Source organism: Amaranthus tricolor, chromosome 8, assembly GCF_026212465.1.
Source record: "Amaranthus tricolor cultivar Red isolate AtriRed21 chromosome 8, ASM2621246v1, whole genome shotgun sequence".
Taxonomy (NCBI): domain Eukaryota; kingdom Viridiplantae; phylum Streptophyta; class Magnoliopsida; order Caryophyllales; family Amaranthaceae; genus Amaranthus; species Amaranthus tricolor.
In genome coordinates, this window is record NC_080054.1 from 17216844 (window position 1) to 17233826 (window position 16983).

General features: G+C 30.3%; 2 protein-coding genes and 1 non-coding gene across 3 annotated transcripts; all 3 read left to right on the forward strand.

Annotated features, from left to right (window-relative positions):
* Positions 1–1534: 1534 nt before the first annotated feature.
* LOC130820299 (LRR receptor-like serine/threonine-protein kinase RGI5) lies at positions 1535–3845 on the forward strand. The gene has a single exon (XM_057685620.1). The coding sequence runs from the start codon at positions 1762–1764 to the stop codon at positions 3670–3672; it is 1911 nt and encodes a 636-aa protein (XP_057541603.1). The 5' UTR covers positions 1535–1761; the 3' UTR covers positions 3673–3845.
* Positions 3846–3941: 96 nt separating this feature from the next.
* On the forward strand, positions 3942–7502 carry LOC130820300 (probable leucine-rich repeat receptor-like protein kinase At1g35710). Its single transcript, XM_057685621.1, has one exon. The coding sequence runs from the start codon at positions 5172–5174 to the stop codon at positions 6528–6530; it is 1359 nt and encodes a 452-aa protein (XP_057541604.1). The 5' UTR covers positions 3942–5171; the 3' UTR covers positions 6531–7502.
* A 5606-nt stretch (positions 7503–13108) lies between these two features.
* TRNAG-GCC (transfer RNA glycine (anticodon GCC)) lies at positions 13109–13179 on the forward strand. The gene has a single exon. It is a non-coding gene; the product is annotated as a tRNA-Gly (tRNA).
* Positions 13180–16983: the final 3804 nt, after the last annotated feature.

Genomic DNA, 16983 nt, shown 5'->3' on the forward strand with positions numbered 1-16983 from the left:
TCGGATATCCAATATCTGGTATCCGAATATTCCATCTTTAATATTCGAAAATTTGAATTTGATAAAATTATAATGTTGAATCAAATATCCTAAGATAATGTGAAATTGAATCAAACACTCATATTATGATAAAAAAAAATTTAAAAAGAAAAATAATACTCCCTCTTATTCAATTTATTAGTTTCATTTTCAAATAGGATTAAGTGACCTTATTAGTTCCATTTTTATTTATGGTATGTCTTTATTACCATATTACCCTTATCCACATTTAAATATTACACATATCTCTCATTAACCCCAACTAACCATGGTCGATGGATGATGTTCATGATCATGGATATAACTTGATTTTATTTCCTCATATATCAAAATCTATTTTCTTTCCAATTTGCGAACTGTGAAATATATTAAAACACATTTCAATTCCTGAAAAACACAAAAGCGATTCAAAAATCAAAATTTGTGTTAATTATGTATTATCTAATCAAGATTAAGCTAACTAAAAAAAACGCTTATGGTTGTTGCTCTAAGTGATGCTCTAAAACTACAAACTATTTGTATATGGGCATTATTAAAGTTCGTCATTATTTTCATCCACCCCTTATATTATAAACTTTCAAATTTGCCCCTAGTTAATTTTCAAATATTTACTTTATAATATCTCTCTAAAAACAATCAAAGAACACTCACCGAATTAAAACAAGCTAAAACTAAAATCGAATTATAATGGGCAAATGAAAATGAGCATTAAAATCGAACTAAATGAAAATGCTTGTGTTGAAAATTGATACATGTTCAATCTTTTGGCTATAACTTTTAATCGGAAAATTACATGATTGTAATGTTTGCGGCATTAGAACCTAGTCATGCGCAAGCGGATCGCGGTATGGTCACATAAATTGCGCGATCGGACCATGGTATGGTCGCATAAAACGCGCGACCGGATCGCAGTTGAGTCATGCATTTTATGCGACCATACCGCGATTCGGTAGCGCGTTTTATGCGACCACGCCGCGTTGCGGTCATACGCGACTGAATATTTAAAATCACTACAAACTTTAAACGGTCGTCATTTCTCGCTCGATTGTCAGAATTGGGCAGATACTACGTCTTTGGAAAGTTTTTGAAGTCTAGTTTCTAATGACGTAAACCTTGCATTAATACGATTTTTCTATAAAAAGTTATGCCCAAAAGATTGAACATGTATCAAATTTCAGCACAAACTTCAAACGATCGTCATTTCTCGCTCGGCTATCGGAATTGAATATATAATATATCATTGGAAAAATCTTGAAGTCTAGGTTCTAATGGCGCAAACATTACAATTATGTGATTTTCCTATCAAAAGTTATAGCCGAAAGAGTGAACATGTATTAAATTTCAACACAAAATGTGTAATTAGGTTTATTTTTCAGTTTTTAAAAAAAAAATTTCAAATCAATATTTTTTATTTTAATTTAATTATTATTAATAAATTTAATTTAGTAATAATGATGATTGATTTTATAATTAAAAATATATTTAAAAGCATTTTAGTAAATTCATTAAAAAACAGAAAGATGATACGATAATGACAACTTTTAAGGATCGGCTTGTACATGCCTTTCTTGACCAGATTTTTCAACGGGCAGCACACCACCCACTATCATCAATGACGTAGACATATTATTGTACGCAAATAAAGTCATAATTCCCGTCCCACAAGGCATTATAAAAAGGAACAATCCACCAATAATTCGTATCACATTTATTTTTTCAATCATGCGAACATTCAAAATTCCTTTTAGTCTCATTTCCATCCTCATCTTAGCTAATATATTCTCCCTTAACTTGGTTGAACCATGCAATACCATCGACAAAGAAGCATTGCTTGATTTCAAGCGTCGAATCACCGACGATCCATCCCAACTCCTCAAGACATGGGTGGCTAGCACCGATTGTTGCACATCATGGGCCGGTGTTGATTGTGATCGTGTTACAGGTCGAGTTGTTAATGTCTCGATGTCAGGTCTCCAATCTGGCGATGATTTTATTCTAGATACCTCTATGTCAGGTACACTCTCGCCTTTCTTGGGTAACCTTACCTATCTCCAACTCCTAGATTTTAGCAATAATAAAGAGCTTAGTGGTCCAATTCCATCCCAACTAGGCAAATTGTCACATTTGACCCTTCTATTTTTAGACACAAATAAGCTAAATGGTTCAATACCCACTTCATTAAGTAACCTCCATAAGCTAAAAAAACTTTACCTAAGTGATAATAAACTCTCCGGCTCCATACCCATTTCTTTATTTCAATCAATGCCTTCTCTATCAGAATTAGGCTTATCGGGAAACCAACTTTCCGGTCCAATTCCAACCTCGATCGAAACCCTAATTGCTCTTACTAAACTTGATCTAAATACCAATAATCTAACCGGTAAAATCCCATTTGGTATTGGTAAATTAAAAAGCCTAACACACATTGATTTTTCTATGAATAACATTCAAGGAAGTATCCCAAATTCTATAGGTGAACTATCCCAATTAAATACTTTATACCTAAATGATAACAAACTTTTTGGACCTATCCCATCATCAATAGGTAAACTTATTTCCTTGCAATTTCTTCGGCTTTGGAACAATAAACTTTCCGGTGTTTTACCAAATTCAATCGGAAACCTTCATCAAATCCAAAGAATGTACATAGACAACAACATGATAACTGGAAAATTGCCTTCCAGTATCGGAAATCTTGGTACATTAACTGATTTATCCATGACAAACAATCATTTTGTGGGTAAAATCCCAGAAAGTTTTGGCAATCTTAAGAATCTTACATTGCTCGATTTGTCTGGAAATCAGCTAATTGGACCAATCCCAACTCAATTAGGTCAACTAAAACTGTTACAAATACTCGGATTATCCTATAACCCGTTTAAATTGGGGACAATACCTGATTGGATCTTCTCGAATCTAACCCTTTTCGAGCTTAATTTAGCGGGAACAGGGCTTAAAGGGCAGCTTCCTCGATGGTTATCTTCGTCAACAGTAACAAAGCTTGATCTGTCGAGCAATGAATTTACGGGGAAATTGCCTTCATGGATTGGGAACATGAGTGGTTTATGGTTCTTCAACATATCCAACAATGGATTTGATTCCGCCATTCCTGACGAATTCAAGAATCTTACATCGATTCAGAATCTGGATCTTCATTCGAACAAGTTTTCTGGATCTTTGGAAGTGATTTTCACACAAGGGTCTTACACAAACATCGATTTATCAAACAATATGTTTAGAGGTGGGCTCGATGTGGATCTAGGTAACAATCCTGCTTTGAATTCGATCAATTCCTTGATCTTATCGAATAACCCATTGGGAGGATCCATACCCGAATCGATTGGGAACTTGACCCAGTTGCAGGTCCTAGAAATGGAGGGTAATGGATTATCAGGAAAAATTCCTGAAGAAATTGGGGATGCTAAACAATTAACGACTATATTGTTGTCGAAGAATAGATTGAGTGGGAGTATTCCAAGAAGTGTTTTGAATTTGGAAAATCTGGAAGTTTTGGATGTGTCAATGAATAGACTTAGTGGAGAAATTCCTCCACACAAGGCTAATATTCCTGCTTCTGCATTTGATGGTAATGATGGATTGTGTGGGGCTCCACTCCCTACTTGTAGTAGTTGAGTTTCGGTAAGATAATTTTTATTTATTATTATTTTTTTTTGTTAATTCATGAACTTTATTTGGTTGTAACTTAGAATATTATACTTGTCAAATGTAATTGTTTTCGATTGCGTACAAATAATCATGAAATATAGGAGGTACTTGAATATTTCGATGTACTCCCTTTATTTTTATATGTTATTTTTAAATAGAATTTATAAATTTTATTTTTAAATTTTGACTATGATTTCTCATTAATCTATATATAAAACATATTTTTGTGGAATCTTGATGTATTTGTTTCAATATATTTTCTAATTATTAATTTTTTAGACTTTTTAAAAGCTCACAATTAAAATTAGGGTATTGATATTAAAGGCCCTTGAGGTTGTACATAAAAATTAACAAGTTTTCTTTATCATCAATAATTTTAACTTTTCAAGAGAATCTAATCTAAATATTGAAAAATAATTAATATTTTATATAATTAATTTAACTTTCCAAGAAAAAATAAAATTAAAATATAAGATTCTTTCTTATAACCTTTTGTATATATTATTTTCCTTAAAATTATTAAACTTTAAGTTTGCAATGGAATATGTGCAAAACGTGAATGGAAAAAACAAATAAAATAGTAGGAGTACAATAAAAAAATTATAAAAATTTAATATTAATAATCTTTGAATTGAAACGAATCATACAAGATTTTATTTAACTATACGCATAATAATTAATTATAAATTAAAAGTAATGAATGAATAGTGAATAATTTTTTATATTACAAGTAATTTGAATTCGAGAAAATAGTTACTACTTAGTCAACCTAATAATCATTAATGCCTATTAATGAAATCCATAAATGATAAAACTAATATCCAAGCCGCAAACAATGACAATTGTTTGTCAAAAGGGAAAATGTTACGTCAACGTTCTAAATAGAGAGAGAAATGATCATGTTTTGACTCATGAAGAATCAATCAGTGGCATTGTATTACTTAATTTTGAACTATTTTTCAGTTCATTTTATTAAATTTAACTTATTTTTGTTTTTTAGTTATGATGTATTCCCTCTATTTTTGTTTTTCTTATTTATTTTTTATTCAATTTTAAAGTAAATTTTAAATTTCAATATCTTTAAATACATATAATAAAAAGTTATAAAATATATACTCTATAATAAAAAAAAATTAAAATGAATCTAATGAGATCTCACATGATATATTTTATATTATAATTATGTGTCAAAAATATTAATCAAAATTTTCTCCCCTTAAAATGGAATATTCCAAAGGACAACATTAAAAAACGAAAGAAATACATTTATATATATACATATGTAACTTATTTTATCGTCCTACTCACATTTTTTTTATACTTTTTTCATAAATATATATATAAAAAAAAAGTTAAAGTCAAAATTTTCATCCAAGTTTGCCTTTTGTACAATCATAAATAGCACTAATCCATATCCCAATCCAAATTCCACATAATCAACTACAATTATCCAAACCAATTCAAACATGAATCAAAAGACAAACATTCATATTCACAACCCAATCCACATCCTCATAATACTATTACTATCCAATCCATTCCACCCAAAATTCGTAAAACCCTGTCACCCCATCGACAAACAAGCTTTACTTGCCTACAAGCACGGCATAACTAACGACGCAGTACCCGATTCCGGCTACAAACTTCTCCACACTTGGCTCCCTAAAACTAACTGCTGCACCTGGGAAGGTATCGGTTGCAATCGCCGTAACGGACGAGTCAATAAACTATCGATGCCCAATTTCCCCGACTCCCCTTTCTTATCATCGTCATCCACACCATTAGTCGGAACAATTTCACCATTTTTAGGCAATCTTACCTATCTCGAAACCCTTAATCTTGGCGGAAGTCTCAATCTAACTGGCCCAATTCCATCTGAAATTGGTAAACTCTCTAATTTGATCTTCCTTTCCCTTTCCTCGAATCAATTAATTGGTTCGATTCCCAATTCATTGGGTAATCTTCATAATCTCGATACACTTGATTTAAGTGAAAATAAACTTTCGGGCAAAATTCCAATTGGTATAAGAAAATTACAAAAACTTTCGACTTTGTTTTTGTCGTCGAACAATTTTGAAGGGAGTATACCGGAGTTTATAGGTGATCTTTCTCAGTTATACTATTTATATCTTGTTAATAATAATCTTTCTGGTCCTATTCCATCATCGATTGGTAAGCTTTCCAGGCTGAATACTCTGTTTTTAAGCAATAATCAGATTTCAGGATCTATTCCTTCGTCTATTGGTCGACTTGTTTCACTGGAAAATTTCTGGGTTTCGCACAATAAATTGACTGGTGTTTTACCCGATTCAATAGGAAATCTAACAAGAATTCAGAAAATATTATTAGATAATAATATGATTATGGGGAAAATCCCAGGTAGTTTTGGTAATCTTAAGAGTTTATCATCACTTGATTTGTCGAATAATCTGTTTGTTGGTCCGATTGATGAAAGTATAATGGGTAAAAATAATCAGCTTATTGAGACTTTGATCTTGTCGAATAATCCATTGGGAGGGTCTATACCCAAATCGATTGGAAATTTGCGTCAACTTGAAAGGCTTGAAATGGAGAATAATGGGCTTTCTGGGGGTATTCCTGAAGAAATTGGGGATGCAAAGAAATTGACAACAATTGTGTTATCAAGTAATAGTTTAAATGGTGAAATTCCTGCAAAGGTTTTTGAATTGGAGAATTTGATTGTATTTGATGTTTCGAGGAATAATTTAGTTGGTAAGATTCCTCAGCATAAGATGATGATTCCTGCTTCTTCATTTTCTGGAAATTCTGGACTTTGTGGGGATCCCCTCCCTCCCTGTAAGTAGGGATTTACACAGGTCTTGGACTCTTAAAAAAGGGTCTGGATCTAGGTCAAATCAAATCCGTCTAAGATCCAACAACTTTTTTTTATGAAACCGTTTCACTGTGACATGAATCTATACAAAAGATTTAATTATGCAAATAGTTTCTATTATTAAACTATTTAATCCAAGTATAGGCACGTCTATGGTGAGACCGTCTCACTGTGAAACAAGTCCATACAAAAAGTCCTTTATGCTAAAAATTTTTATTATTGCTTTATTTAACCCAAATATGTGGCACGTCTCATGGAGACCGTCTCATTCAAGAATTTGTGACCAATACATGTTCATCTCTACCTGTCATTCGTCAATTGAATATTGAACATTAATTTGCTTGTCAAATTAACAACTCTCCATAATTCATTGCCAGAATAGGGTTTTGGGCAAGTACAATGTGATCAATTGCATAGAGTCCTCTAAATGAAAGGACTTTAAATATATTAGTCCATGTTAATTTATACTATCTTTGATTTAGTTTAATTACTTATTTTTAGGCTTTAAAATTATGAAAAAAATTATATAAAATATACAAAGTTTTAAAATTAGTGTTTATTTTTGCTGTCATGTATAATACTCGTTATTTTGGAGGCTATTCATTTATTTATAATCATAATTATATACAATCAATTCTTGTAAGGATTGTATATGTGCAATGAGCCGGATATTGTGAGGACCGGGTTGGATCTCAATTTTTACCGAAAAACCATCCTGATTTATTCAAAGAATAAAATCAAAACGCCCTGATTTTCTATCTGTTGAATGTTGATACTAGACTTCAATAAGTGAGCCCATCCTTGTCAAACAACTTTATCACGATTTATGGACATTACTATTTGTCGTCATTCTTTTCATTTTATCGTCACCACATTCCTAATGAAATTACAAATTTGCCTCTGAATTTTAAAAATTTACAAATTTGCCATTGGAGTTAATAATAGGGCATTACTATTTTTTTTTAAATTTTTTTTTTATTATTTTTATTCATATTATTATTGTTATTATTATTATTGTTATTATAATAATTATTTTTATTATTATTATTATTATTATTATTATTATTATTATTATTATTTAAATAAAAGTAACTTAAAGAAATTTTATAAGTCGAAATTCAAAAAAAATAAAATAATAATAATAATAGCACTCGCACAAAACGTGCGACTCGACCTAGGTACAGTCGCACGTTTTGTGCGACTGGTATTTTTTTTTAATACTATTATTGTTATTATTATTATTATTGTTATTATAATTATTATTATTTTTGTTATTATTATTATTATTATTATTATTATTATTATTATTATTATTATTGGGGTTGTTATTATTATTATTATTAAATTATTATTTTTGTTTTTAATTATTATATTTAATTTATATTTTTAAATGTTATTATTTTTATTATTATTATTATTATTATTAGTATAAAAATAAGAAATTTTAAGTCCAATGGCAAAGTTGTAATTTTTTAAATTTCAGGGGCAAATTCGTAATTTCATTCGAAGAGGTGGCGATAAAATGAAAAAGGTAGCGACAAATAAGAATCGGATGATTTATTGCTTCAATATATTTCAAACATTTGGCAAAGACAATAACCTTATAACAGTAGATGTAGAATAATGTATACCAATTTCCTACGCAAAGGCCCAATTCAAATCCGTTTAAAGCATGCTCTATTTATAGAAACATAGGAGATATTTAGAGCCTGACTCGTTTAAGGCTCGACCTACTTAAACCACGCAAAATTTAAGTGTAGGTTCCATTTCTCCAAGAGCCAATGACTCGTTGCATAAGATAATTAAGAAATCAAAAAATACAACATATCATATTTTTTCTTTCCTGAAACTAATTTACATAATATTTTGCTGTTAACCAGAGATGTTCAAATATAACCCGACCCGAAATCGAAAGTTAACCGACCTGAAAATATGTTTCTTTTTTAGGTTTATCGAACCGACATTATCCGAAATGAAGTTGCGCCCGAATCGATTTACGAACGAAAATCGTAAAATTGAACCCGAGCTGCGACCGATTTTTATAACCGTTACCGAGATTACTCGAATCTAATGGTGACCGACCCGAGTCATACTCGACCCGAATCATGCTCAAAACCGAACTTGATCCGGCTAAAATCGACTTAACTCGAACAAATTTTTAATCGAAATGCTATAAATCTGAACCAATTTTTAACATAGAGGTATGATCGACTCATACTCAATCATCTTATTAGTTAATCTAATAAAGTAATAGAAATTTTAATAAATTAAATTTTATACATATATGGTTTCATATATTTAGAGTTAATAATCAATGGTCAATGTTTATTTAACTATTTTTAATCAATTTAGATGAAAAATGATAAAACTTTAATTTTAATTTACAGTCAAAAAAGTAAAAGTAACAAAGTAATAATCACTAACTGATTTGCATTTTTACTATTTTGCCTTAATTAAGGGGAATCTTATCATCAATTAAAAAATGTCTAACAACTTAATCTGATATTGACTCGATCTATACTAATTAGTAATTCGTAACCAAATTCTACTGGAAAATAATACCCGAACCCGATCTGTACCCTATAAAACCGAACCAATTATTAACCGATGACAGTCCGAGACTAATTGACTACTCGACACGAACTTCAATTGACACTGAACCGATGCTAACCCGATAGCTCAAATAACTGATCTTCAACCGAATCGTGACTAGCCGACCTGACCCGAGTGTGACCTGCCGTAACACGCATTCGAAAAATAACCGATCCGAAATACAACTGAATCGAATGACACCCGTCCGAAACCGACCCGATCACCTGAATGAACACCTATATGCCTAACAGATGCAAGTAGAGAAGGGCATGGTTTGGATTTGGGTCAGGTCTAGCAAGATCCAGATCCAAACCATAATTTTTTATTGGACCCAGACCCGCACCCGAATTCGTAGGGTCTAAAAATTTTAGACCTGGACCTAGACCCATAGGGTTTGGCGGGTCTAGGGTTTGGATATGGGTCCAGAACAATTTTAATTTTTTTCCTAAATTTTTTTTAAAAGTATATTATAAAGTACAATTTTCGACCATTCGCATAAAATTATTTAAACATTTTCGACTAACAAGGATCTTCTAATACATTATACTAATTGAGCGAAATATATGAAGTTCTTCAACATTCAAGTTCTTATAACAAAATATTTATCAAGCCTTTAATTCTTAAAATATAGATACAAAGACCACATTTTAAATTACATGAACCGACAAATTTCAAAATCACGCAATGTTCAAAAATATACATGATAGCTAATATATAATTTTTTTTTTAAAAAAAAGATGTAAATGGGTACATGGGTCGGATCTGAATCTCAAATGTGTAGACCTGAACCTAAAGGTCATAGACCCAGATCCAACCTAAATTCATAGGGTCCAAAAATACGTAGACCCGAACTCTTAAAATTAGGATCGAATCGAGTTTAAACCTTTAGGGTCCAAGTCCTGTGCCCATCCCCACACGCCAGTCTAATAGTAGTAAGCTATGGAAGAGGCCTTATGCCCTTGTTTAATATATCAGCAACTGAAAATATGACGGAATAACCTAAAGAATTCAAATGTGCCTAAGACCCAACTTTTCACAAATTAAAATTGGTATGCATCTCAATAGACAACAATTTTAGTTTGTTAATAAATCATTGGACAATAAAAGGAGTATACCACACTAATATTATCAAAGTACAAAACAATATCTCTAGGCAGTGAATAACGTAGTTCCATGTAATTTCTTAAATAAGAAATTTCTTCAATTTAGTGGATTAGGAACTCTCTTATACTCGGCTTCACAACTAGACGAAGAAATAGTTGCCTCATGCTAAGATTGCTAAGAAATAAGATTATCGCCCAAAAACACACAATGATTAAATATAGATTGCTGTGTGTTAGTTCATCCACACCTATGATAAGCTTGAGGATAAGAGACTAGCTAGCTCAAAAGTAAAAGTTGACGTAAAATAAAGGATGAAGCCCATAATCAGTTACACTTATAAGTGTGGCCAATATATCCCACAAAAGTTATTGACACACTTATTTTAGTGTTCCTAAATGCATCAATCTCACGTATAAGTGAGTATGAGTATTTTTTAAGCGTAGGAACATGTAATTTATCGTACTAATAGAATGTGAGCATTGAAAGGAATATATGATGTTTGAAATATGAGAAGCTCAAGATTGTAGAAAGTTAGCGGCGAAAAAGTTGCTCTATCAATCGACAACAAATAATAGCAAAAAAATAACTGCTATTCTTGTGAAAGATCGTCTCTTAAAGAGATGACCTCAAAATAGGAAATCTAAATTCTTATTTTCTCTTTAATTTGTATTAATTGGCGTATTTAGCATATATGTCTATAATGCATATCTCAAATGGACCATCACTCACAATAATTTTTGTGAAAAAAACAATATTAACCAAGGGAAAGGGGACATGACTTCTTAATCCAAAGACGGGAAAAACCTTGGCTTTAAAAGACATGTATTAATCATATTTTAGTTGATTAATATATCTATTGATTTATGTCAAAAAAAAAAGATTTATTTGAATGATATTTGTTATTAAATTTTGCATTTTAAGTATACTTCCCCCGTTTCATATTACTTGTATTAAACCAATTTTTACACTATTTATTATTCTATGGTAATTTACATATTTCGGCTATTATACAAGAAAAAAACATAGTCATGTGGGATCTTGTTTTATTTCTCTCGTCGTATATTTTCATAATATCAAATTTTTATATTTTTAGTTATTATAATTTTTAGTTATACGAGGAAGTATTTTAATTAATAAATGGTTAAGATTGTAGATTGCAATAGTTAGTTTTAAAAGTCAACCGCTATGGAACAATTCGTAACATTTTGTTAGTGTTTTAATAATAATATAATTATTATTATTTTCCAATTTTCGTCTTGAATTATACAAAAATAGGTTGAGTTAAACAAAATTAAGTTAAGTTGAAGAGAAAAATAAGCTAAGTCATCCTAATCATCATTAACTAAATATCCCGCTCCCTTTAAAAAAGAGGAATATGAGTTACATCGTTGCTTCAAGAGCAAAACTACATGCTGAAAAATAACATTTGTCAAAACTAGGGCTGAAGCAATATAATAAACCTGTTGATTAAAAAAAGACAAAAAGGGGCGGATTAGAAGCAACTAAACACCATGACGAGAAAGACAACTATAGAAACTATTAGTAATCTAGAATGTGAATCTGGCGTCTCCAACTATATATATTCCTAATCAGATTTTTAAAGAGGTGCAACTCACTCAAATCTTTCTTGATTTGCTCAACCCATGTTTTCTTAAGTCTTCATCGACTCCTCTTATCTTCCACTAAAATTAAATTACAAAACATACAGTTAAATGTATTTCTTTTTTAACTTGCTTTTTTAGAAGTCAAAAAACAGGCACTAAAATGAGATACAAATAAGTGAAACGGTGGAGGGCGCTAATCGAATTTTAAAGCCTATAAAAAACTTAGAATTAGTCTTCATTCACTGTATTTAATTCAGCTTAAATAATTTTTTAAAAATAATTAAGTTTGAAAAAATTTACTTCATTTTAATAAAAATAAGTTCAATAAACAAAATAAATTTGATTTAATAAAAATAAATAGTGAAAGAAAACTAATTTAATTAATTTAAGAACGTTCAAAATAAATTCAATTCACTATATAATTTTAGGGCGACTCAGGACATAATATGTAATTCCTTGTTTCATAGTAGTAGACTAGTAGTAGATTTAATATGCACTTTCAACAGTTATTATACTCTTACTAATTCATTTTAGTGAGTGATGAACAATAATATTTAAATTCAAATTTCTCCGTTTCAAATTACTCGCAACGTTAGGAATATTGCACTTTTTATTTATCATCCTTAGTTTGTGATTAATGTTTAATCTACAAGTTAAAACATAATCAAGTGAGATCTCGTTTGATTCGTCTCAATGCAAAGACTATTAATATCCAATTTTTATAATTTTTTATTGTATATATTTTGAGATATTAATGATTCAATTAGTACATTAAACTACGTGAACAAGCAAAATGCAAGTAAGTTGAAATGGAGGTTGTACTTTTTATTGTCTTTTGATGTAATAATAAAACTTTTATGAGAAAAGTAGAAAAAGCAACTATTATATACCCTTAAATTGTAATGAGACCAACAAAACAACGAAAATAAACGTGATCGTTTAAGTATTTTATTTAAAAAAATAAACTAATTTAAATACTTTTTTCGCTTTGAAATGTTCTTTTTATTTGAAATATTTTACTTTAAGGAGATATAATTTTAATTAATGTTTTTGACATATATTTAAAAGATAAAATATATTCATGTGAGATCTCGTAGATTCGTCTTAATGTATACTTTTTATTGTGTATTTTTTTATAATTTTTTATTATATGTATTTAAAGATATTGAGGTTTAAAATTTGCTTTGCAAATTGTGCAGAAAGTAGACAAAAAGTAAAAATAAATGGAGGGAATATATACTAACGTCAAGCACCAGTGGTCTAGTGGTAGAATAGTACCCTGCCACGGTACAGACCCGGGTTCGATTCCCGGCTGGTGCAATTTTCATTTTTCATTTTTTTATTTTTTTGATACTATTCTTTACTTCGATTTTTGTTCTCTTGATGCAACTACAGCTATTCTAACTCAAGTTTCAATAGGAGTAAAAATAAATTGAATGTCAAATGAATGGACTATATTAATCATTAAAGCTTATTTAATAAGTATGCCAAACTCAAACATTCTTGTGCTCCACTTTTGAATGCTCATGAACATTCATTTATCAGTTTAAAACATTAAATTTAAGTCAATTTTAAATTTTTAAAAAATTATAATTATTTTTAAACATAGCATTGAACCACTTTTAAACAGGTATTTTTAAGAAGCTAAATTAACTAAAAAATTTAATACTCGGTTGAGTAGTTCAACTTATTTACGTTGCAATAGCCTAATAGCTAAACTACGTACTACAATCAGATGTGTTAGAGTTTATAGCATATTTTGGAGTTTCAATCATCAATTTAAATTTCTTATTGAGTTGATTTCTTAATATAGTATCAGAAGTCCACATTACAAAAAGATTATGAGTTCAAATCCCAACTAACAATTCACACAAAGTATGAAGAAGGCTATGACCCTCTTATGCCCCTCTTATAAGATGACGCGTATTAGAATACATAATATATTTGGGTAACTCAACCATTAATATTTGCATATTGTAGAGTAGCTAAAGAGAAACAAATACTTCCTCCGTTCCAAATTAATCGAAACATTAGAAAAATGACACTATATATTCATCACTTTTAATTTGTGATTAGTTTTTAATCTATGGGCTAAAGCATAGTTAGGTGAGATTTTGTTTAATTCGTCTTATTGCAAAGATTATTAATTTTAAATTTTTATAATTATTATATATAATTACAAATATTAAAATAATTGAATTAGTACATTAAACTGCATAAAAAAGCAAATATGATAAGTAAACTGAAATGAAGAATGTAATTGTTTATAATGGATCCCCACATTTTTGTAAAGGACCAAGAGAAGAACATGGCTAGCGTAGTAGGAAGGCATACTGTCCATACAATGAATCTGTAAAATTCAGGAACATAGAATTTTAGTAGAGTCTATTGAAATGATAGATTTGCATGTTATTCACGCTTTCGCATTCTGTCATAAATAATGGTACAAATATAAATTGTTCTTACGGAACGAAAATTTTTTATTACTCTTTCATTCGTGTCATAAATTATAAAAGGAACGAAAATTGTGAAATAAATATACTGTATTTGATATTACAAGTACTTAACTTTCATATGTAAAACGTTTTAGCATTAAAAGTAACGGTATAAAATTTAATTTACATTTTTATAAACAAATTAAGTATTAGCAACTATTATATAACCACTACTTTTACCCAATATAATTAATGTATAATGCTAATTAAAAACCTAAATATCTAATAATTACAATTATATAGTTCAGACTTACAGTTATCCATAACTATAAGTTCACAACAACTAGTTAGACAGCTAACAATTATCCGCATAGCTATCTTATACCGAACAAGCTAAGATTCTGGCCAGATTTTAAATAATTAAGAAAGAAATTAATAGGATGATGATAATTAATGAAAAAATCATAATCAACCATAGTGATTTGTAAATTACCTTATATATAAAAAAAATCAAAACAAATAATATTATAATAAATAAGATTAATAAAAAACTAAAAATTCCCTAATATTCCTCCTACAAAGTAGAGACACAAAAGGGTTATTTAGGCTCTGTGTGGTCACTTCATTTTTACCGATTCAACTAATTTCTACTGTTTTTCACTTGTAAAAATTGATTTTTGCTAAATGTAATTAATTTTTATTTATTCTAGCTGATTTTCGCTAACAAACTAATTTTTAATAACTAAGAGTATTCTTACTGATTACTTATTTTTTAAATATGAACTAAATAGGGTCTTACTACTCTTCTAAATAATCATTATTTACTAATAAGTCCTCATTAATTTATTAATTATGTAAAATACGCCTATTTTAACTTTAAAACACTAAATCAAAAATGTTTTTTGGTATGTCGTTTAAGGGTAGAGCACAAAACACAAGAACTATTAAGTAAAACATTAAGGAAGTAATCTCTCCATTCCATTGAATTTGTATTATTTTTCAATTTTTGTTCCGTTCCACTTATTTTTCATCATTTCTATATTTGGACAATGACTCACCACTTTCTTTTAATCTCATCCATATATTTTAACTTTCGTTTAATTTCATCCATATAATTCATTCTCTCTTCATCTATTACTATTTTCTTAAAAATAAACACATTCCTCTTTGATGCAATTCAAAGGAGACAAAGTAGTCCATAGATTAGAGTTGTTTATGGGAGGCCTACTTGTCGGTAGGGATGGCCACGGAGCGGGTTACCCGGAACCGAACCAGTCCCGAACCGCTTGGAACCGGATCCGGAACCGGAACTGTTCGCGACAGGTTCCGAATCGGCCCGAACTGCGAAACCGTGAAACCGCCGGAAAAAAAGTTGCCGGAACTGTGAAACCGCCGGAAAAAAACTGCATGAACCGGACCTAAGAACCGCGGGTTGGAACCGGAACCGGTCCAACGGTTCCATGGAACCGGAACCGGAACCGGGACCGCTCCGGGTGAACCGGCCCAACGGTTCCATGGAACCGGAACGGGGACCGGACGGGTGAACCGGCCCAACGGTTCCATGGAACCGGAACCGTGAAACTAGCCGTTATATAGCCGTTGCCAATTTTCCTATAAATACCCATCACTTTCAATCATTTTCATTCACAACTCATCTCTTCTCCTACTCTCTCTACTTACTCTCTCTACTTAATTACTTAATTACGCAATTATTCTCTTAATTACATAATTAGTCTTTTAATTATTTCTTAATTTAGTTAATTACATAATTAGTCTATTAATTATTTATTTATTTTTTTTTTAATTCTATTATTATTTCAATATTATCATGTCTTTTTTTTTGAAAAAGCCTCTAAAAAAGTTACTAAAGTGGCAAAATCATTGGAAGGTTCTAGCTCCAAAAGAAAGGCCACTTCAACTCCGTCGGTATTTACAACACCTTCGATTAGTAATTATAATTATGAACCAAATTATCTAGAAGGGTACGACCAAGAATTACACAAATTATGCAGAAGAAATGGAAAGAGAAATACAAATTGATGAAGAAGAAGAACAAGAAGAGGAACCAACGACCCCTATTGGGATACATAATTCTCGACAGTCATCAACAAGATCACATGAAGAACAACTACAACAACAACAACAAAGACAAGCTCTTGGTAAACGAGTCAATTTCCAAACTATCGGTTAGTTTTATAATTTTATTCTTCAAATTGATTAAATTTTAAATTATTATTTATTTATATATTGTGGTATATATCTGAGTATGTCTTTATATTTAAATTTAGATGAAGATGAACCAGTAAGACAACCTTTTCCGGCAATGCCACCTCCTAGTGGTAGAGCTGTTTCACATGTGTGCTCGTATTTTACAAAAGAACCAACCGACAATCCAGATGTTTTCTTATGCACTTGTCAAATTTGTGAAAGTAAAGCCCTTAATTTCATACAATTTCGCCTGAGGTAATATTTTTTCAGTTTTTTATACATACATTATATATTCATATTTTATAAAAATTTATTTATTGTGTTTTGTGAATACGTGTTAGGTGGTGGTACGGGATCTTTTAACAAACGTTTGGCAAAGAAGCATGGAATCACAAAAAAAACTCATGCAGCAAGCGAGACATTCCCAGCACAGGTATGCCTTTTAAATATAATCGTAATGATATGATTGATGAATTTTCTA

Coding starts and splice junctions, on each gene's coding strand:
- LOC130820299 (XM_057685620.1), top strand. CDS start 1,762: ATGCGAACATTCAAAATTCCTTTTAGTCTCATTTCCATCCTCATCTTA.
- LOC130820300 (XM_057685621.1), top strand. CDS start 5,172: ATGAATCAAAAGACAAACATTCATATTCACAACCCAATCCACATCCTC.